The sequence below is a fragment of the Antechinus flavipes genome, chromosome 1 (genome assembly GCF_016432865.1).
Source record: "Antechinus flavipes isolate AdamAnt ecotype Samford, QLD, Australia chromosome 1, AdamAnt_v2, whole genome shotgun sequence".
NCBI lineage: Eukaryota > Metazoa > Chordata > Mammalia > Dasyuromorphia > Dasyuridae > Antechinus > Antechinus flavipes.
The window spans coordinates 668,244,122-668,267,566 of NC_067398.1; the positions used below are offsets into that span (position 1 = coordinate 668,244,122).

The following is a 23,445-nucleotide window of genomic DNA, read 5'->3' on the forward strand; positions in this document are numbered from 1 at the left end:
TTCCCAATCCTTCTCTGAAAGATGAATCTCTTCTACATTTTCCCAATCATTCCTTCATATACACATGCAGTAGTTATGTGACAACAGAAAAGGAATGTTAAACAGAGACTAAAAATAGTCATACAATCAGCGTCGGACAGGACTTTAGAGATTACCTAGTCCAAATTTCCACCTCCTATAACAGTCTAACTTGAAAAGTTTTGACAGATGCTCATCTATCCTCTGCCTAAATATTTCCCCATGGCCTATCTGGAGTCATCCTGACCTAATCACTGAACCCCTTCTCAACCTCGTCAAGGTCGGTATAAATCCAATCTATACCCCTTGGAAGCCTGCCGCACTAGCATATGTATGAGAATATAGAAAGCAGAGCCCAAGACTGCAAGAAATCCAGAAGCAAATTTTGGGTCATTACTATAGAGCTCAACGGCATCCCAGAGGGTCATCCTCATCATTTTCTTCTCATTTTCTAGATTAGGAAACCAGAACCTAGATAATGGATGTGAATTGCTCATGATCACCCAAAAGGGGAATGTCAGAGATGGGGTTTGAATGCAGAATTCTAGGGCAGTTATCTTTCCATTGTACCAGCTTGTCTCCTATGATTATAGCTGAGAGAAAATACAGCTGGGTCACCCTGGGGAAAAAGGGGAAGGCAGGATTAATACAGAAATAATTTTATCTGACTCAAGAATATAGTACCAAGAAAAGAGAATAAGGATAGTGACTGGATCAGTTTTATATGGCAGGGCTTCATAAACTTTTTCCATTCATGATCCCTTTTAGCCCAAGAAATTTTTATGTGTCTCCAAGTATATAGGTATTATAAAATCAGTATATAAATCAAATATTTACTGATAAATCATAATTTCACAACTTCCATATTCACTTATGAAACCCCATGTGAAGTTGCAACTCCACAGTTTAAGAAGCTTTAGTATAGCGAATTTCCAAGACAAGGACCTCCCTTTACCAATGGCCATCATCACTCTCTCTCCAACTTATAAACTTAGAGTTACCTGGAAAATCTGAAAGTTAGGTGACTGATATTCCCAGGATCAAAATGCCAGTTTTTCTTATACTTGAGATTTGAATTTAGATTCCTATCTTCCCAATAGAAAGCTGGCTCTCTATCTACTATGACATGTTTCTTCTTAATATTTTCCTTAATCTGCAGCCTCTTTTCTTCTAACCTGGCCCCAGAAACCCGGAAGTGAATATACTCTTGTGAGTTTTTCCAGCACCTACTTTATGTCTCATCAAATCATATTTTGGATATGTCCATGCCTTATCTCTCCTAAGTAATTACAGAATTCATGAGCATAGACCATTTAGTCTCATTAATTTTTCTATCCCTAATTTTCTTTAATTCTTTCTTTTTTTCTATCTATCTATCTAAATTTTCTAGTCCTAGTGTCAGCTAGCAACATGCACCAGGTATCAATAATAAAAAAAGATAATTGAATGATAAAGCTATGTCACCAAAATATAAGAATTAGAGGTAGAAAGAACCTCATAGGTCATCTAGTTCAGTGCTTTCAGTTTACATATAAGGAAATTAAGGTATAGAGATGTTTAGTAATAAGTGACAAAGCCAGGATTCAAAACTAGGTTTTCTGTCTCCAAATGCATTGTTCTTCTCATTTTATCCATCAGCTTCATAGTTCATTCATTCAACTCCGGAAAACTCTCCTGCAAAAGATATCTAGAGAAAATTCTACCACTTGTCTCCTGATATATGCACCGTAACCACACACCAGGAAAACCACTCAACTCATTGGCAAGGTTCTAGCTTCCAGGCAGAATGGGAAAGCATGTGGTGCTGACTGAGGACCTTGGAGAGGGAATGAGACTTCATTGAGGGGTGGGATTTTAGCAACAAAAATGAAAATCAATTGAGGCTATATAGAGAAATGACAAATCAACATCTTCAGCATCATTCAAACCCAAAGGACAATGGTAGAAAGGTGCAAGACCGACCAGTTCTCCTGAGATAATTAGGCCTATGGAAAGAAAATCAGACATTGTTGGTGGAATTGTGAACACATCCAGCCATTCTGGAGAGCAATTTGGAACTATGCTCAAAAAGTTATCAAACTGTGCATACCCTTTGATCCAGCAGTGTTTCTACTGGGCTTATACCCCAAAGAGATACTAAAGAAGGGAAAGGGACCTGTATGTGACAAAATGTTTGTGGCAGCCCTGTTTGTAGTGGCTAGAAGCTGGAAAATGAATGGATGCCCATCAATTGGAGAATGGTTGAGTAAACTGTGGCATATGAATGTTATGGAATATTATTGTTCTGTAAGGAATGACCAGCAGGATGAATACAGAGAGGACTGGCGAGACTTACATGAACTGATGCTAAGTGAAATGAGCAGAACCAAGATCATTATCCACTTCAACAACAATACTATATGAGGATGTATTCTGATGGAAGTGGATCTCTTCAATAAAGAGAGCTAATTCAGTTTCAATTGATCAAGGATGGACAGAAGCAGCTACACCCAAAAAAAGAACACTGGGAAATGAATATAAACTGCTTGCATTTTTGTTTTTCTTCCTGGGTTATTTATACCTTCTGAATCCAATTCTCCCTGTGCAACAAGAGAACTGTTTGGTTCTGCACACATATATTGTATCTAGGATATACTGTAACCTATTCAACATGTAAAGGACTGCTTGCCATCTGGGGAGGGGGTGGAAAGAGGAAGGGGGAAAATCGGAACAGAAGTGAGTGCAAGGGATAATGCTGTAAAAAATTACCCTGGCATGGGTTCTGTCAATAAAAAGTTATTTAAAAAATAAATAAATAAAAATTTAAAAAAAAAAAAAGGAAAGAAAATCAGAGGTTGGGATATGCTGAGGAGAGAGGCAATGTGGCAGAAAATAGAAGAGTTCTGGATCTGGTATCAAGTCCAGAGTTCTAATTGCCACCCTGCTACTACATCATTGTATGTCCATGGGCAAATTTCTCTTCATTTCCATATACTTATCTATAAAATGGAAATATTAATTGCGATGATCATGAGAAAATGTCCACGAATGTCCTTTGTAACCATAAAGAACTATCGAAAAGACTCCAACTTCTATAAGAGCAAAGACTTCTTTGATTTTTCTATCTTCCCTAGTTCTTGTACAGAGTAAGCATTTAAGAATGTTTTGGATGCATGGCAGGATAAGCAAATAGTCAAATCAACTGCCCTGTGAAAATTAAATGATGGAAGTTCCTAAATCAAGGTAGTTCCGTGGAGGACAGTGACTAATTCATTGTGCTAGCTAGTCCCCACAGCTCCATTAGGCTCTCGTGAGTGGTGATCTGCCAGGATTCCAGATGTATGTCACAGTTTAATAGCTATGAGATTGAGATCCACCCTCTACCTCCTGTTGGGGATAAGGGCCCCAAAGCAAGCCCTTCCCAGAATGAGATATAATGTTTCCTGGGAAGAATTAGCTAAACTTAATAGCAGAGAAAAAGCCATCATATAGAAAGGATTGGATATACTCTCCTCAAAGCTCTAAATCTCTGAGGGAAAAATAAGTGTATGAGAGAGGGCAATGAAGATTTTAGGAATTACTGATGACATCTTGGATCTTCCCCTTTCTCCCCCAAATCAAACAGAGAATGAGAAGAACATGCCCAGTGGACTCATCTCAAGGAACAAGAAAAACCAAAGAGATTCAAATGAAGTTTAACAGTTTCTTGTGTATATATATTTTTTCCTTAAAAATAATTCTAGCATTTGAGAAAACAAAAGAAAAAAAAGACTGTTTTGTGGCTAGGAAATTCAGGCACAAATTTAAGGTGGAAGGAAAGGTTAGTATCGAATAATAGACACTCTTCTCTAATTTAACTAAGGGACCTCAGAGTCATCTAGTCTAATGCCTTCCATAATAACAAGACATTTACATTTAGTATTCTAGTTTACAAAACAGTATGATACAATGGAATAAAAACTGGATTCCTATTCATTTGGTAAAATGAATGTAATATCTATTTAACAAAGATTATTGTGATGAAAACATTTTGTAACTTTAGAGCATCAGAAATGCAAATATATGAATGTAGAATCATAAGTGGGAGGGATCTTAGAGGTTAATCCTCTTCATTTTACAGGTAAGAAAACTGATAAGTGAATTACTATATATAAAGCACTTTACAAACCTTAAAGTACAATCTATATAACAGTTATTTTAATATTTCTTCCACTTGATCCCAAAGTGTAGAAATACAAACCATTGTGGACATGAGGTTTTGGAGTTGAGGATCAGAAGGAGGTAGATTTTAACTAAATAGACAAATCTTCTACCAATAAAAGCTGATCATGTAGAACAGGATGCCTTGGAGGTAGTGAGTTCTCATTCAAGAAAAACAGAATGAATCATCACTTGCTGTGACAGTATGGACAGAATATATGCTTTAAATATGAACTGAGCTACACAATTTCTGAGATTCCTGAGTTTATAGCTTATTTATAACCATTCAATAATTCTGATTCCTCTCCCCAAATTGTGCTTTCTCTGTTAAATGAGTGTAGATACATATTTTGTGCATATTTACAGTTACTTATTGTCTCCCGAACTAGACTTTAAGCTCCTTGAGGGGAGGAATTGTTTTGGTTTTTGTCTTTGTTCTCCAGCCAACAGGGATGGGGGATGGGGGGGGCTACTCCCCCCACCTCAACCCCTGCATGCAGCAGGGAAAACTTAAGAAAATTACTTTTGATTGATTGATAGATTGATTGAATTTTCAAAGATGAGCTTTTTTTTTTTGCAAAGGATGCTATAAAGAAATATCTCCAAACAAAAAAGGGAGTTGAATCTCATCACCGAACCCAGTTTTTTGTTGTCATTTTTCAGTCATGTCTGACTCTTCATAATCCCATTTGTAGTTTACTTTCTTTCTTCAGTTCATTTTACAGAAGAGGAAACTGAAGAAGACAGGTTAAATGAGTTGCCTAGGGTCATACTTTTAGTTAATAAATGTCTGAAGCCAGACTGGAATGCAGATTGATCAATCTTCCTGACTTTAGATCTGTTACTCTATCTGCTCTACCAAACCCAGACTAAGTTCCCCACTTAAATAGAAAAAAAAAATATCAGGATGGGCCTGGGTCTGAGACGGGGCAAGAAGAACGAATCTTTAACAGGAAATAGTAAACTCCAGATCCCACCTGAACTCCCCTAGTGCTTTCCTCTTCCTTAATTCCTGCCAGATCACAAAAAACTAGATAGGGATCTAATGAGCACAGGATAACAATGCAATGGTCAGTGATTTCTCCACCCTGGAGATGTTTTAACAGAACATGTCTTATCAGGGATGCTATGGAGGACAATCACACTTTGGAGAAGTACTGGACCAGATGGCCAGATATCCTCAACACTGGGATTTCATAATTCCAAATAAAGGCATTCCCTTCCTGTCAGAAGTAGTTTCTTTATAGAAACAAGTTCTTGCACCTAATTCATATTTTCTCTCAACTCAATTTAAATTGATTTATACTTTTTTCAATTATGGATCATGTATTCAGCCCAGAAGATACAAAGATGAAAAAAAAATCATTACGCACACACAAAATAAAACTGCTTTCACGGAGCTTAGAAACCAGTGGAAGGGTGAAGAGAGAAGAATAATTAGCAACAACAATTTAGAACACAATCAAGAACATAGGGGAGATCACAGATAAGAAAGATTAGGAGAAGAAGGCTAAGAAGATCAAGGATAGCCTCCTGGAGGAGGGGGTGAACTGAGAAAAGGGAAGGATTTCAAAAGGCAGAAATGCATGTGAAGCCTGGAGATGAAAAGTACACTTTGAGCAGTAGAGATACTACAAGCATATGAAGGAGGTGGAAGAGGGAGAGCTTAAGGAAAGCTGTAGCTCAATCTGACTGGAACGCAGAGTGTTTGAAAAGGTAGTAGAAGATAAGATTGGAAAAACTGACTAAACTCAAAGACTGTGGTGAGCTGGCAATAAAGCTCAGGCCAAGGAATTTGTACTTTATCCTACAGGCACCAGGGAGCCACAGATGGCTTCTGAGACGGGGATTAACACAGTTAAGAGCTGTGAATAACTTTGTTAGCCTGTGAATGATGGACTTGAGAAAAGAGAAAATGGAGACAGTGATGTATCATAAAAATATTCAAAGCTTACCTTGAACTTGATTGTCCCTTTATCTAAAAATGAAAATAAAATGACAAAAGGTTAAATTGATCATTTCTTTATTTGACTAAAACAAGGAAACTGTTTTTCTTTCAAATAGGAAAAGCTACAATAAAAGGGACTTTCTCTGAACGAGAACGCTTGGATCCAAAATCCTCAAAGGGACTGTCCAAGGTGAGGAGGATAGTTTCAGAAGTCATTTTCTCGGCTCTGGGGAAATCTGTAGGCCTGAGGTGAGGTGGACTTAGCTGAGCTATTCAGGAAAAACTTGGCTGGCTGGCAAGCTTAATCCGTCCGTGGCCCTCTCCCAAGGCATGCCAGTGCTGCCGCAGAGTGCTTTAAGGGGAGAAAGCTGATGCTGAACTCAGGGTTTGAAGAGAGAGGACAATGCTTGGCTGTCAGGGACCACCGTTCTCTTAGGGATGTGAATCATCCTGAGACATTCATCCAGCTTGTGTTTGTTGTTGAAGCCTGCCAGTTAAGACTTCTGTTTAGCATCTGTCAGGCAGATGTGTAAACACCACACCCACATGTGTACCTACCAACTCCTTTTTATCCAAAGACCTAAGATAAACAGAAGAGAGAGCCAGTTTCCAAAAAGAAGGTAGGTGAGTGAATGTATAAACACTCAGATAAATTTTGGTTTCCAGTCCAGTCAAATCATATAAGAGCTCAGCTCTGATTTTTAAATTAGTACATGGGCGAAGGAGTTAAAAAGAAAAAAAGGATTCCTTCATTAGTAAGGACAGAAGGGAAACCTAGCCCTTCTAAAATTAGCTGTCCTTCCATTCCCCAAAGAGTCACAATTCTAGGGGGCTCTGGGAAGTTCCCCATTTGAGGCATATACTGCCCAATACCAGTCACTAGTTCTGAGAAAACACAATATCAGATAAAATACTAGAACATTTAGTTCCAAAAAAGCAGTGTCATAATCTGGGTACACATTCTTAGGTTGCCCATATTCATAGTCTTAAAAAAGTTTCAATTAGGTCCAAATATTTTCCATGCCTTTTTCACACTCCCCTAAATGAAGTTTTTTTTTAAGTACATGAACATGATATATATATATATAGATAGATAGATAGATATGTATGTATATATATATATATAAAATGTGTTGTGTATCATATTTGTGTGTATATATATGTATATATATATGTATATATGTATGTGTGTGTGTGTGTATATATATATATATAAATGTATACAGAGATGCTGGTTTGCTGAGCCAATTCTGGTCCCAGAAAACATTTTATCACTTGATTATTATGCAGTTCAGGGATTTATGCCTGAGCCTTATCTCTTATCAGACTATGAGTTCTGGGAGGACAAGAACTGTGTATTCTTCCCAGTACTGAGCACATTTCTATAAATACTTCAAAAATATTTAATAAATACTTATTAAATCACTGAATGCATGACCTCAGTATTAAAGGCTCCCAACCAAATTATCAATAAGACAGTGACTAACTACTGGTTAGCAGGGTTTTGATACCTTAGGATGGGTTCTGAATAAAATACACTGTGAGATTGCAAAATAATACTGGTTGGAAAAACCCTATGCAGGATATGTTTGTAATTCCTATCAAGTATAAACAGAAGCATCTCACCATTTCTTTTTATTGCTAGAGTTAAATACTTATTTTAAGTTTCAGAATATTATAAACTGGAAAAAGATAACATGGTTTTTTGTAGAATACTAGGAATAAAGGCTTCAAAGCAAACCCAAACTATATTTTCCTTCCTGAATTCAAAGATCCATTCTAGCAACCTCCGAATGGGAAGCAGTGTTGTGTGAGGGAAACAATGCTGGGTTTAGGTTCAGAAAGCTTGGGACCACCTCTTGGCTCTGTCATTTACTACCTGTGTCATCTTGGACTCTTAACCTCTCTAGGTCTTAGCTTCCTCCTCTGTAAAATGAGAGGGGACTAAAGGATCTGGCCCCCTCTTACATTCCTACTCTCTATATTACCTTATCTCTCTGTGTCTCTATGTGTTGTCTGTCACTCTCTCTCCTGTTCTTCCCTTGTGTTTTCCTTTACAAATTCATCCATATCTTCCCCATCCTTTATTCAATCCTACCAAACCAACTGACTACCCTCCTAGCTATTTTCTCTTTATGACAAAACTCCTTCAAAAAGCAAATTATCTTCTTTGCCTCCTCTTCTTCCCCTCTCAGACTTTTTCCTAAATCCCTTGCAGTCTAATATCTCCTTTCAACATCCAACTGAAGCCACCCACTCCCAGTTGCCCATATCTCTTAGCTGACAAATGTACCAGCTTTTCTCAGTCCTCATCATTCTGATATCCCCAAAGTGTTTAATATTGGTGATCACCAATCTTGGATGCCCCCCTTTTAGGTTCTGATGATATTGTTCTTTTCCAGTTGTTCTACTTTCCCAACACCTCCTTTTCAGTTTCCTCTGCTAGTTGATCACCACTTCAAGCACACTGGTAGTGGACCCTCTTCTTTTACTCACACTGCTTCACTGGTGATCTCATCAGCTCCCAGGGGCTCAATGTTCACCTCTCCATATATCATTCCCAACCCTAGTCTGTCTCCAGAGATAGTCAACGTCACCACATGTCTTTTAGACATCTCAAATTCAGAACTCATCTCCACACACGCCTCCCTCCTCTAAACTTCCCTTTTATTGTCAAGGGTACAGCCATCCTTCCAGTCTCCTGGGCTCACAGTCTCAACTCACTTCGATTTCTCACTCTCATATTCATATTTCCAAATCACTGTTAAATCCTGTCACAATTGTTCTCATGTATGTCCCCTCTGTCCATTCACATAACAAATCCCTAGTTCAGATACCTACTAAATAAATTACTTCAGTATCCTTCTAACCGATCTCCCTGACTCAAAGTTCTTTCCCCTCCAATGCTTCCTCCACTCAGCTGTCAAGGTGATTTTGATTCACTACCAAATCCTAGATAGATTTGTCCATGTAGCTCCTCTTCCCCAAATGAGACATCTCATGGCTCCCTATTACCTCCGATAAGATACAATGCTCTCTTTTTTAAAGCTCTTCATAGCTTGTCCCCTTCCTACCTTTTCAGTTTTCTCACACTCACTCCCTTCCTCTAAAGGAAGTTTTCTCACACTCTCCCCTCACTCTAAAATCCATCTATACCAGCCTCCTTGCTACTTCATCTCATCTCCAGACTTTTGCACTGGCTACAGTCCATATCTGGAATGCTTTGTCCCCCTCACCTCTAGCTTTTAATTTTCTTAGATTCCTATATAGTTTCCTATAAGAAACAGCTCAAATCTCATCAACTGCAGGAAATCTTTCCCAGGTACTCTTTCTGCTAATGCCTTCTCCTCTAAGATTACTTTCCACCTTCTCTACATACTCTGTTTTTAGTTAATTACATTGCCTTCCTCATTACAACATAAGTTTTTTGAGATCAGGGATTGGTTTGGGTTTTATTTTGTTTTTGCTTTTTTGGTATCCCCAGCACTTAGTACAGAGCCTGGCTCATATTAAGTGCTTAATAAAGCTGTTGATTGACTAATTAATGTTGTAAATAGAACAGTGAACTAGAAATCCATAAACAATTAAAATACATGAGCATGAGAGATCTAGGGAGAAAGCTTATCATTCTGTGCCAGGGCAAGGGAAGATCAGGGACATGCTATATAAATGTCAGCTCAAATCCCACAGTGATAATAACAACTCAGTTCTACAGTGCTCAATTCAGTTCAACAAGTTAAATGCCAATCATGTGTCAAATACTATGCCAGACTTAAATCAAATAGTACCTGCCTTTAAGGAATTTACACTGTACTATGGCATTAGAACATATGCACAAACAAGAGAACTGTTCGGTTCTGCAAACATATATTCTATCTAGGATATACTGCTACATATCTAACATATATAGGACTGCTTGCCATCTAGGGGAGGGGGTGGAGGGAAGGAGGGGAAAAATCGGAACAGAAGCGAGTGCAAGGGATAATGTAAAAAAATTACCCTGGCATGGATTCTGTCAATATAAAGTTATTATAAAATAAAATAAAATAAAATATATATTTAAAAAAAAAGAAAAAAAAATTACTTCCTACAAAAAAAGAACATATGCACAAATAAATAACTGCAAATTATATGCAAGATGATTTCATAAAGTAGAAAAGACTAACCATTGGAAGAAATAAGGAAAGACCCCCTGGAAGGAAATGTTATCTTTAAAAGTTTACAGAAAACTTTCTTCTAGCTGAAATAGAGAGAAAAGGCTGAAATAGAAGATAGGGAAAGAAGAAGCAGAGAAAGAAGAACTGAGCAACAGTAGGGTAGGAAGAATGAAGAGCAACCCGGAAGTAGAATCAATATCAAATTGTTTGCCTTCTCAAGAAGTGAGAAGAGGCAGCGGGAGAGAATTTAGAAGTTAAAATCTTTAAAGATTAGTGTTAAAATCTTTTATGTGTAAGTAAAATATAGCAAAAGAAAAAGAGCAAGCCAGGATGAGGAAGATAAATACAGTTCTCACTGATACAAAAGAGAATTCTTATTGACTTTTGTTCAAAATAGATAAATCTTAGTTCTTGATTACTAGAGCATCTGCTACTAAAACTAAAAGATGACCTCAGTATACCTTAAAGACACTGAATCTTCACCTGAAGATCTCTGTTCTTATCAATTTATCCCATCACTGGCCAAAGTAGTACATATACATACCTAGTCAGGGACAGAAAGGATCTCTGTATGTGCATCTTTTTCCAAAAAGCTGTTGCAGACTTATTAAGCCATCATTCTCTCTGTCTTTCTCCTCAAAACCCTAAGTATTTACTGAGTATACATATGACAATATTTTGTCAGATCTCTTGGAGAGTTCTTTATCTGCTGAATTGTAATTGAACTTTTTCTGCTCCTATATTTACCACAAATGGACTAGAAACTCCTTGAGGGCAGAGTATTTACCATAATTTCCCTCTTAGTCCCTAGTACAATGAGTGTTTTGTACATAGTAAGTTATTAATGAAAAAAAAATTTTGGACTTGGAATTGAGAAAACTCAGGTTCCAATTTAATCACTGCCTTGTGCAACTGCCTGGTACCCAGTCTGCCCAAGATCACCCAGCTAATCAGTGGCAAGCTAAGATTAGAATGAATATCAGTGCTATTTGTGTTTGAGGTTCAATACAGAGACATTAAGATATTAGGGATCATCTGCCAATAAATATTATACACACACACACACACACACACACACACACACACACACACACACACACACACGAGATCCAAACCAAAAGAATCCTAGAAAACCAGTGATTTTTCTGAAGAAAGCAAAAATCCAAGCTTCAAATACTATTTTAGCAATCTTGAAGGAAGGATGACTTACCAAGAATGGTTCCATGGCCCCGAGCTACGGTCTCTCCTTTGACCACTAGCTGAATCTGCACGGTAGTTTCCTTTACGGAATTAAAGATTGTCACACTAATAACCTCCTCTACTCCAGAACGGAACACAGAAGGAGCAGCAATCAAGTAGCCTCTGAAAAAGAAAATTGTAAATTGGTAAGAAAAACTGGCAATTAAAAAAGGTTGTCTGTGCTTAACTGACATGAAAGAGAATGAACTACAATCATTCTTATCAGCTACAGTGATTATTCAGTCATTCCTTGAGAACCCATCACCATGGTGCCAGGTATGGCATGTGAGAAAGCTGAGACACTACGGATCATGCCAAATTGCTCCATCAGCTTAGAATCACAGAACTATTTTCCATCAGGGAGGGGTCTGGTGACAAAGAACAGCACAGTTATAAGGGACCTTACTTTGAACTCTGCACCTAGAATGTTAGAGCTGAGCTTGAAAGCTCCTCAGTATACAGAATATATATTGTCTGGGTTAGAATCTCAGAGACTATGTAGCCCAGGTTCTTGTTTAGGACTTCCTAAGCAAAGCTCAAGATCATGTAGCTAATTAGTAGAATTTCCAGGATTATAACTTAGGTCTCTTACAAAGTTATATCTTGGATTAAAATGATTTTAAAACATTGAAATAACACACAAGATCTGAAACTGACAGTTCATGCTACTTTATTCTTTTGTTGAAAAGTAGTCACACGGTGATTCATTAGCATGGAAACAGACGGGAGGCAGATGAACAGCTGAAGCTAATACTTGGTACTAGTAAACACTTAATAAATACTTGTTTAATTGAAATCAGCTGACTTCCATTTGCCAATTCTGAAGAAAGGTAGTTTTTGCATAAATAATATTATGAGAGCTCACGTTTCTATAGCATTTTAGGGTTTACAAAGTACTTTTCTCTAAACCACCCCAAGAAGTATTATCATCATGATTATCCCCATTTTACAGGGGCAGGAACTGAGGCATGTGAACAAAATGTTCTTTGATTTGCCCATACCTAAAGTCCCAGGTGAGATTTGAATTCCAGTCTTTGGACTCCAGGTTCAGTACTACCTCACCACTATCTTCCTAAAATGTCTAATGGGATGGCCTCATATATTGCCTGCTCTGTTAGCATTTGTTTTTGTTTTTGCAGAGGCAATTGGGATTAAGTGACTTGCCCAGAGTCACACAGCTAGGAAGTATTAACTATCTGAGGCTGGACTGACTTCAAGGCTAGCGCTCTATCCACTGTGCAATCTAGCTGCCACCTCTGTTAGCATTTTAAATGTCTGATTCCTAACCTATCTTCTTTCTTAAATATATATAGTACAATCACACATGCTTCTCAGCTTAGAGATCTCAGTGTTATTAAACTAGATTTTTCTTCAGTTACAAAAATCAGTTATTAGAATACCAGAAAGACATGTAAAAAAAACCTACTAGCATTTATGATGACAGTGTTTATTTATCAGTCAGTTCTTGAAAGACATCTTAATGTGAATTAAGGCTTAAAGTACAAGAAACACAAAGGCCCTCTTAGCTTCCTGGTCCTTTGTTGTGCCAACACTTGGGTCCTTTAAGCAATGATGAATTGTTGCTGTGGGATGAAGGTCAGGCTATTTTGCAAGCCCCAAGTCATCATTTAGTGAATTCCATTGCTATGGTGATCCTATCCTGCTCAACGGGCAATATTAGTTCTCTGGTACTTCAGTCTGCCTTCCACAACCACCAAGAGATTTCAAAGTTTGAGAATGTGAGTGCTCTGACGTCCTCAGCCGAGGGATGCCAGGTCTGAAATTTATTTGAGAAGTTTTACTACTTCTGAGTGTGCAAAATCATGAGGAGCAAGGGGGTGGGAAAGAGGGGAAAATGTAGACTTTAGGAATGAAAAAGGACATCATAGTGGTTTGGGGAAGAATATACTGCCTTGAAAGCTACCGCGGCTCTCCTGCTAATTCTTTATGTGACCTTAGCTTTCTGAGTCTTTCTTCCTCTCTAAAATGAAGGATTTGGATTAGATGATCTCTGAAGAGGTCCCCTGTTTTGAGGTAGATCTGGTATTATCATCTCTATTTCATATACAGAAATCCGAAGTCCAAAGGGAATAGATTCTCTGATCAACTAGGAGCTCTTAGTGGCAGGGCCAAGACTGGACCCTGCAACACATGAAGAGATCCTTTCTCCCCCCCTCTCTCCCCCTCCCCAGTCTCACATCCTTTCACTGTTCCCATTACTGCAAGTCTTACTTCAAAAAAAAAATAAGATTTTTTTCTGTCTAACTGTCCCCCATGTTCCCAAGGAACTGACTATTTGTCCTTACATTGTTTTCTTGCTTTCTGGATATTAGAAAAACATGCACTGCTCAAATTAAGCTGCCTAATAATGTTATGTTTGAACTTCAATGTTTAGTTTGGACAGTTTGACTAGTGACTTGACAGCTCCCGTTCAAGTCCCTGTGACTAACAGCCCTGTCAGGTCTTAGCATAACTTGGCAGGATGTGAACTATTTCCTACTAAGGGGAGTAACTGAAAGTCCTCCATGGCAGCTAGTTAAAGCATCCACTCATTGGGTTAAGGATTCATAAAGCAACGCAGGAACACATAGAGCGCTTGGAGAAAAAATCCCACAGGAAAATGATTTCTCCAAGGCACTGGGCACCAGGAGGTAGCCAAGCGAGAACTTTGGCTAAAATGCGAGTTTTCTCCTCCCCTCAGGGGCACCTTTCAATTCCCCACCCAAAGGAAAGGCTGGACATAGACATGGAATGTCTGAGCTGGTGGGGACCTTTAGGACGCTGAATTCAGCCTGGACAGAGGAGCAAAGCATTTAGCGCTGGGAGGATCTAGGCGTTTGGTCCAAGTTCCTCATTTTACAGACTGAGGTTCAGAGAGATTAAGTAAGCTTGCCCAAGGCCAAACACTAGTTGGTACTAAGTGTGAGAGAAGGGGCTGGAAGCTAGACTTCCTGACTCCAAGTCCTGTGCTTTTTTCCAGCACTCCAAGCTGCCTGTTCTAATACATCCATATACAACGCGATCCAATAATACACATTCCCTGTTTGGAGCAACTACTCAGCTAATCCGGGAAAAATCGGTTTGAGGAACCAGGTGGAGAGGGGTTTCAGGGAGTGTCTCTGGAGGGGTGGGAATAGATGGAGGGACTCTCGAGGAATGAGTCCTGTGGCCAAGAGAAAGGTAAATGCATCCAGAAGGGGAAAGCTGGTACAAGTAAGGGGGAAAGAGCCTGGGGAAGCTGCCTTCGGGGAAGATGCGGCGGGTCCGAGGTGGGAGCTGGGCGGGCACCCTCCCTCTCCACCCCGCGCCCTCCGGGGTACTCACTGTCTCCGCAGCTGCGCTGCGCTCCGGTAACCCAGCTGCAACAGCAGTAGGAAGCACCAGGTGCTGCAAGCCCCGGACTCCTTCGGGCGCATTTTCCGGCTCCACCGAGACGCCTCCAGCTGAGAGAGGCAACGTGCTCCCCTCCCGCCCCCAGCCCCAGGGCCGGCTCCCCCGGCCCCCGGCTCCTCCTCGCGCGGCTTTCCCGCCCCCCACCCCAAGGTCGGTGGCCGCAGAGCTCCCGAAGCTAGAGCCCGCTGGTCCCGGAGTGGAGAGCTGGAGTCCGAGCGTCCACCGCCTCTGCAGCCCAGGAGCCTTTGTTCGGCTGCTCCCCGGGCTCTCGTCCGTGCGCCCTGCGCCCTGCGCCCTACTCCGGTGACGCCCCCGGTGCCTGAAACTGCCGCCGGACCCCGCCTCCCGCTCCCTCTCCACCCGGTGCCCGCTCCCTGCGCCGCCTCCTCCTCGGCCCCACTGGCTCGGGAGGTCCTGGGGAGGGAGTGAGGGAGGGACGGATGGAGAGAAGGAGGGAGGTCTTTGTCTCCTAGACTCGCCCTCGCCCTCTGCCTACGCAGGGGGGAACAGGGAAAGTCCTGGCAAGATTGGGGAGGGCAGAAACCTTGCTGCCTTTGCCCCCCCTTCCATTCCAGTCAATAATTCTCCTCCTCCCTTCCCCCACCACCCCAACCTCTCTTGAGTTCCAACTGAGAAGTTACCGCCTTCGGGTTCTGACACCCAGCTGGGTGCCTGTCCTACCACTGACTCTTCTACCTAATCCCAAAGATTCTCCTCAACCACAGTCCGTGCTCCCCTATCTATTGCCAGGCACAGACCCCAAATCAAGGCCAATATCTAGACTCCCTAGCAAAGTATCCTTCGGTGTTGGAAGCGTTCGTGGAATAGAATGTCAGACCTGGGAGAAATCCTAGAATATTGAACCGTACACCTAAAATGTCCGAGCTGAAGAACCTAGAATATCTGACGGAGCTCTTGGAAGACAAAAGATTTTAAATCAGGAAAGGCCCTTAAAACATAGAATGTCAGCTCTTGAAGAGGTTAGGAGAGGAAGCAGGCTGTAGACAGTGAAGGAGCACTAGTGTAGAAGTCAGAAAATCTATGTTCTGATTCTGGCCTTGTAATCTTAGGCAATTTACTAAATATCTCAGTCCTTGATTTTCTGCTCAACTGAAAAGAAATGTTTACTTCTAACATACTGTTTTATGACTTTAAAACATAGAATGGCAGAGTTACAAGGGACACTAGAACACAGAATTTGAAAAACCATCTAATCCGTTTATGTAAATGTTTTGTGAACTATAAAATCCTTTGTAAATATCATCTATTATTATCTAATTAACCTAGCATCCTCATTTTACAGGTGAGGAAATTAAAGAAAAAAAGGAGAGGGAGTAATAAAGATGGAGTCAAGATTAAAAAGTAAACATGAAGTCAGTGTTCAGCAGATTGATGTGAATGCCACTGGGGGAACTTTACATTAAACATTTTCATGTGAGTGGTAGAGTTACTTGAGTGAATGAATAAAAAGCAATTATTAAACATTTATTATGTGCCAAGCATTGGAGATACAAATACAAAGGCAAAGCCAGTTCCTGCCTTCAAGGAGCTTACATTCTAATGGTGGGTGCAGGTCTAGAATACACAGAATGGGGAAAGTTAGAGGGATGGTGGGTGCTGAACCATGGGGGAGGAAATTGACATCCCAGCCAAGAACAATGGTCTAATTTATTTAATCAGGGACAGGATAAGGTATAAGAGTGGAAAGGTGGGGATAGGGGAAGGTAGTGAAAGTTTTTGAAAGTCAAACAGAGAATTTTATATCAAACACAGGATGCAATAGGCAGTTTCAGAACTTATTGAGTAGAGTAGTGACATGGTCAAACTTTTACTTTATGAAGCACAGTTTGACAGCTGAGTGGAGGATGGAGTAAGAAAGAGACTTGTGGCAAGCAGACCAAACAACAGGCTATTGCAATAGTTTAATCATGAAGTAGCGAGGGATTGGACCAAGATGGTTGGCAGTGTCAGACAAGACAAAGGAGCATATCTGAAAGATGTTACAAAAGTAAAATCAATATAGTTCTTTGTAATAAATCAGATATAGGGAACAATACTGAGGAAATTGAGGATGACATCAACATTTCGAGCCTGGTGAACTGGCTGACTGGGAGTTGGTTTAATAACTAAAGATAGAGAAAGATAATAGTAGAGTAAGATAATGAGTTTAGTTTTGGACATGTTGATTTTAAGATTCTGAAATTGTGAAACTGAAAGTCAACAAAGAGGTTGGGACTAATTCTAATTAAGTATTTTTGAGAATAATCAGCATAGAGATGATAATTGAATCCATGGAGTTAATGAGATCACCTAATGAAAGGGGTGAGTGTAGTTGTATTGGGGAAAAGATAAAAGAAGGAATAGAACTGAAGCTTAAACTGAATAACAGATGGAAAGGAAGATTTTCTTAAATTCATTTTGCTTCTGTTTTCTCTGCCGTGAAGAATAATCTTTGAATATAAAAGATCAGAATAAAAATGGCTAATAGCCAAAAATAACTGAGGTTAGTAATTAGAATTAGGTAGATTCATGATTAATTGAACAATGGGATCCAATGGCTTGGATAGTCCTTAGTAGAAAGCACCAAGGTAAGTAAGCTGAAAACATAGCATCTAGATACTCTAGAGTAGTTCAAGTGACCAGGTCCAGAAGAATTACAAAGAAGGGCCAGAACAGTGTAATTAATGTAATTACTGAGGCACTATTAGCAATTTTCAGAGAGAGAGAGAAAAAGAAGGGAGGGAAGGAGAGAGAAAGAGAGAGGAAGCAGGAGGGAAGGGGAGAGGGAAAGAAAAGTAGGAAAGGAGAGAGGGAAGGGGAAAGAGGGAGAGAAATGGGGAGAGAGGATGAGAGAGAGAGGAAACAGAGAAAGAGAGACAGAGAGACAGAGAGAGAGGAGGTATCTGTAAATTATAGGCAGATGATCTTGTTCTTGCCAAAATTCTAGAGTTTATTATTACAGAGTGATTGGTGAACATTTAGAAGAAGAAGCAACAATGACAAAAGGCATGGCTTCATTGAGTTTCAGCTATATACAAGATTAACCTCATTTCCTTTTATGACAGTGTTACTGAGCAGGTAAGTCAAGGTATGCAATAGACATAGTTTACCTACATTTCACTAGAGCAATTAATGAGATATTTCATCCTTTTCTGATGGACAAAATCTGTGTTGGACAAAACTTCATTGAATTAGGTAGATTCATAATTAATTGAACAATGGGACCCAATGGCTTGGATGGTCTTTAGTAGAAAGCACCAAACATATTGACTCTTTCATTTTTAACATTTTTATCAATGATCTGGGTTAATGTGCAGATAGCAGGTTTTAGTCTCATGATGCTTATTTCTACCACAAATTTATGGTATATCTCAGTTTAGTCCTCAGTGCAGCAAGACAATCCTATTATTCCTCTCTAATTGATTTGATTTTTTTATATAATAACTTTTTACTGACAGAACCCATGCCAGGGTAATTTTTTACAACATTGTCCCTTGCACTCACTTCTGTTCCAATTTTTCCCCTCCCTCCTTCTACCCCCTTCCTTAGATGGCAAGCAGTCCTATATATGTTAAATATGTTGCAGTATATCCTAGATACAATATATGTATGCAGAACTGAATAGTTTTCTTGTTGCACAGAGAGAATTGGATTCAGAAGGTAAAAATAACCTGGGAAGAAAAACAAAAATGCAAATAGTTTACATTCATTTCCCAGTGTTCTTTCTTTGGGTGTAGCTGCTTCTGTCCATCCTTGATCAATTGAAACTGAGTTAGATCTTCTCTTTGTCAAAGAAATCCACTTCCATCAGAATACATCCTCATACAATATCGTTGTTGAAGTATATAATGATCTCCTGGTTCTGCTCATTTCACTTAGCATCAGTTTATGTAAGTCTCTCCAAGCTTCTCTGTATTCATCCTGCTGGTCATTCCTTACAGAACAATAATATTCCATAACATTCATATACCACAATTTACCCAGCCATTCTCCAATTGATGGGCATCCATTCAATTTCCAGTTTCTAGCCACTACAAACAGAGCTGCCACAAACATTTTGGCACATACAGGTCCCTTTCCCTTCTTTAGTATTTCTTTGAGATATAAGCCCAGAAGTAACACTGCTAGATCAAAGGATATGCACAGTTTGATAACTTTTGGGGCATAATTCCAGATTGCTCTCCAGAATGGTTGGATTCGTTCACAACTCCCCCAATGATGCATCAGTGTCCCAGTTTTCCCGCATCCCCTCCAACATTCATCATTATTTTTTCCTGTCATCTTAGCCAATCTGACAGGTGTGTAGTGGTATCTCAGAGTTGTCTTAATTTGCATTTCTCTGATCAATAGTGATTTGGAACACTCTTTCATATGAGTGGTAATAGTTTCAATTTCATCATCTGAAAATTGTCTGTTCATATCCTTTGACCATTTATCAATTGGAGAATGGCTTGATTTCTTATAAATTTGAATCAATTCTCTATATATTTTGGAAATGAGGCCTTTATCAGAACCTTTAACTGTGAAGATGTTTTCCCAGTTTGTTGCTTCTTGTTTGCATTAGTTTTGTTTGTACAAGGGCTTTTTAATTTGATATAATCAAAATTTTCTATTTTGTGATCAGTAGTGGTCTCTAGTTCACCTTTGATCACAAATTTCTTTCTCCTCCACAAGTCTGAGAGAGAAACTATCCTATGTTCCTCTAATTTATTTATAATCTTGTTCTTTATGCCTAAATCATGGACCCATTTTGATCTTATCTTGGTATACAGTGTTAAGTATGGGTCCATGCCTAATTTCTGCCATACTAATTTCTAGTTATGCCAGCAGTTTTTATCAAATAATAAATTCTTATCCCAAAAGTTAGGATCTTTGGGTTTGTCAAACACTAGATTGCTATAGTTGACTATTCTGTCTTGTGAACCTGACCTATTCCACTGATCAACTAATCTATTTCTTAGCCAATACCAAATGGGTTTGGTGACTATTGCTTTATAATATAATTTTAGATCAGGTACAGCTAGGCCACCTTCATTTGATGTTTTTTTCATTAATTTCCTTGAGATTCTCTACCTTTTTTTGTTCCACATGAATTTTGTTTTATTTTTCCTAGATCATTAAAAGTCTGATTGGTATAGCACTAAATAGATAGATTAGTTTAGGGAGTATTGTCATCTTTATTATATTCGCTCGGCCTATCCAAGAGCACTTAATATTTTTCCAATTATTTAAGTCTGACTTTATTTGTGTGGAAAGTTTTTTGTAATTTTGCTCATATAATTCCTGACTTTCCTTTGGTAGATAGATTCCCAAATATTTTATGCTGTTATTTTGAATGGAATTTCTCTTTGTATCTCTTGCTGTTGGATTTTGTTGTAATGTATAAAAATGCTGAGGATTTATGGGGATTTATTTTGTATCCTGCTACTTTACTAAAGTTATGAATTATTTCTAATAGCTTTTTAGTAGAATCTCTGAGGTTCTCTAGGTATACCATCATATCATCTGCAAAGAGTGATAGTTTGGTTTCCTCGTTGCCTACTCTAATTCCTTTAATCTCTTTCTCAACTCTTATTGCAGAGGCTAGCATTTCTAATACAATATTGAATAATAATGGTGATAGTGGGCAACCTTGCTTCACTCCAGATCTTACTGGGAAAGGTTCCAGTTTTTCCCCATTGCATATGATGCTTACTGATGGTTTTTAATATATGCTCCTGACTATTTTAAGGAAAAGTCCATTTATTCCTATACTCTCAAGTGTTTTTGGATGTTGGATTTTATCAAATGCTTTTTCTGCATCTATTGAGATGATCATATGGTTTTTGTTTGGTTGGTTATTAATATAGTCTATTATGCTAATAGTTTTCCTAATATTGAACCAGCTCTGCATTCCTGGTATAAATCCTACTTGGTCATAGTGTATTGTCCTGGAGATGATTTTTCTGTAATCTTTTTGCTAATATTTTATTTAAGATTTTAGCATCAATATTCATTAGGGAGATTGGTCTATAATTTTCTTTCTCTGTTTTCAGCCTACCTGGTTTAGGTATCAGTACATTGTCTGTGTTGTAAAAAGGAGTTTGGTAGGACTCCTTCAATCCCTATTTTTTCAAATAGTTTATATAGCATTGGAGTTAATTGTTCTTTAAATGTTTAGTAGAATTCACATGCAAATTCATTTGGTCCTGGGGATTTTTTCTTAGGGAGTTGGTTTAATAGCTTGTTCTATTTCTTTTTCTGAGATGGGAGTATTTAGGATATTTACTTCTTCCTCTGTTAGTTTGGGCAAGCTATATATTTTGGAGGTATTCTTCTATTTCATTTAAGTCATTGAATTTATTGGCATAAAGTTAGGCAAAGTAACTCCTAATTATTGCTCTAATTTCCCCTTCTTTAGTGGTGAGTTCTCCCTTTTCATTTTTAAGACTAACAATTTGATTTTCCTCTTTACTTTGTTTAATCAGATTTACTAAGGGTTTGTCTATTTTGTTGGTTTTTTCATAGAACCAACTCTTAGTTTTATTAATTAATTCAATAGTTTTTTTTTTTACTTTCAATTTTATTGATCTCTCCTTTTATTTTTAGAATTTCAAGTTTAGTGTTTGACTGGGGGTTTTTAATTTGTTCCTTTTCTAGCATTTTTATTTGCAAGCCCAATTCATTAACCTTCTCTTTCTCTATTTTATGCAAGTAGGCCTCTGGAGATATGAGATTTCCCCTTATTACCGCTTTGGCTGCATCTCATACATTTTGGTATGATGTCTCATTATTGTTGTTTTCTTGGGTGAAGTTATTAATTATGTCTATGATTTGCTGTTTCACCCAATCATTCTTTAGTATGAGATTATTTAGTTTACAATTATTTTTGGTCTACTTTCCCCTGGCTTTTTGTTGAATGTAATTTTCATTGCATCGTAGTCTGAAAATGATGCATTTACTATTTCTGCCTTACTGCATTTGAGTTTGAGGTTTTTATGTCCTAATATATGGTCAATTTTTGTATAGGTTCCATGAACTGCTGAAAAGAAAGTGTTCTCCTTTCTGTCTCCATTTCATTTTCTCCAGAGATCTATCATATCTAACTTTTCTAGTATTCTATTTACATCTTTGACTTCTTATTTATTTATTTTGTGGTTTGATTTATCTAATTCTGAGAGTGCAAGGTTGAGATCTCCCACTATTATAGTTTTGCTGTCTTTCTTCTTGCAGCTCTCTTAATTTCTCTTTTAAGTATTTAGATGCTACATCACTTGGTGTATATATGTTTAATATTGATATTGCTTCATTATCTATGCTACCCTTTAGCAAGATATAGTGCCCTTCCTTATCTCTTTTAATTAGATCAATTTTTGCTTTCGCTTGATCTGAGATCAGGATGGCTACCCCTGCTTTGTTGACTTCACCTGAAGCATAGTAGATTTTGCTCCAACCTTTTACCTTTACTTTGCATGTATCTCCCTGCTTTAGGTGTGTTTCCTGTAAACAACATATTGTAGGATTCTGGCTTTTAATCCATTCTGCTAACCGCTTCCTCTTTATGGGGGAGTTTACCCTGTTCACATTTATGGGTAAAATTACCAATTCTGTATTACTTGCCATTTTGTTAACCCCTGTTTATGCTTTTCTCCCTTCTTTCCCCCTTACCCTCCTTCTTAATATTAAGCTTGTGAGCACCACTTGCTTCTCACAGCCCTCCCTTTTTAGTATCCCTACCTCTACCTTACAGTTCCTCCCCCTATTTTACCCCTTTCCCTCACAGTTTTCGTATTCCCTTCCACTTAGCTTATTCCTTCCCTTTTCACTTTTCCCTTCTCACTTTTCAATGAGGTGGGAGAAGTTTCACCATAAATTTAATATGTCTAAAATTTTTCTCTTAAAGCCAATTCTGATGGCAGTAAGATACCCACTATATTCATCCCCCTCCATTCTTTCTCTCAGATATAATAGGTTTCCTTTGCCTCTTCATGAGATGTAGTACCCCCACTTTATCCTTTTTTTGGTACAACGTACTTTCTACATCTAGTTTCTAGAACAAGGTATACATGTATTCTTTATACATCTTTATAGCAGAGATATAGTTCCCAAGATTTCTTTTTACCTTTTTAGATTTCTCTTGTGTTCTATATTGGTAGATCAAACTTTTTATTAAGTTCTGGTTTTTTCATCAAAAATAGGTGAAATTCGCTTATTTCGTTGAATGACCATCTTCTTCCCTGGAAAAAGATGCTCATTCTTAGCCTTTTGGAATACCATATTCCAGGCTCTTCGATCTTTTAATGTGAATGCTGCTAGATCCTGGGTAATCCTTATTATGGCTCCTCTATATTTGAATTGGGATTTTCTAGCCACTTGCAGTATTTTTTCCTTCGTCTGGGGTTTCTGGCATTTGGCCACTATATTTCTTGATGTTTTGATTTTAGGATCCCTTTCAGTAAGTGATCGATGAATTCTTTCAATGTCTATTTTACCCTCTGTTTCTATGACTTCTGGGCAGTTCTCTTTGAGGAT

General features: G+C 38.5%; 1 protein-coding gene across 1 annotated transcript in view; it reads right to left on the reverse strand.

Annotated features, from left to right (window-relative positions):
• The window catches only part of CPAMD8 (C3 and PZP like alpha-2-macroglobulin domain containing 8), a 166,017-nt gene extending 151,016 nt beyond the window's left edge, over window positions 1–15,001 (reverse strand). Inside the window, exons 1-3 of the mRNA XM_051972095.1 lie at window positions 14,866–15,001; window positions 11,513–11,664; window positions 6,153–6,175 (exon numbers count right to left, since the gene is read on the reverse strand). Coding sequence (XP_051828055.1) covers window positions 6,153–6,175; window positions 11,513–11,664; window positions 14,866–14,957 — 267 coding nt within the window. The 5' untranslated portion in view covers window positions 14,958–15,001. The remainder of the gene's footprint in view (window positions 1–6,152; window positions 6,176–11,512; window positions 11,665–14,865) is intronic.
• Window positions 15,002–23,445: the final 8,444 nt, after the last annotated feature.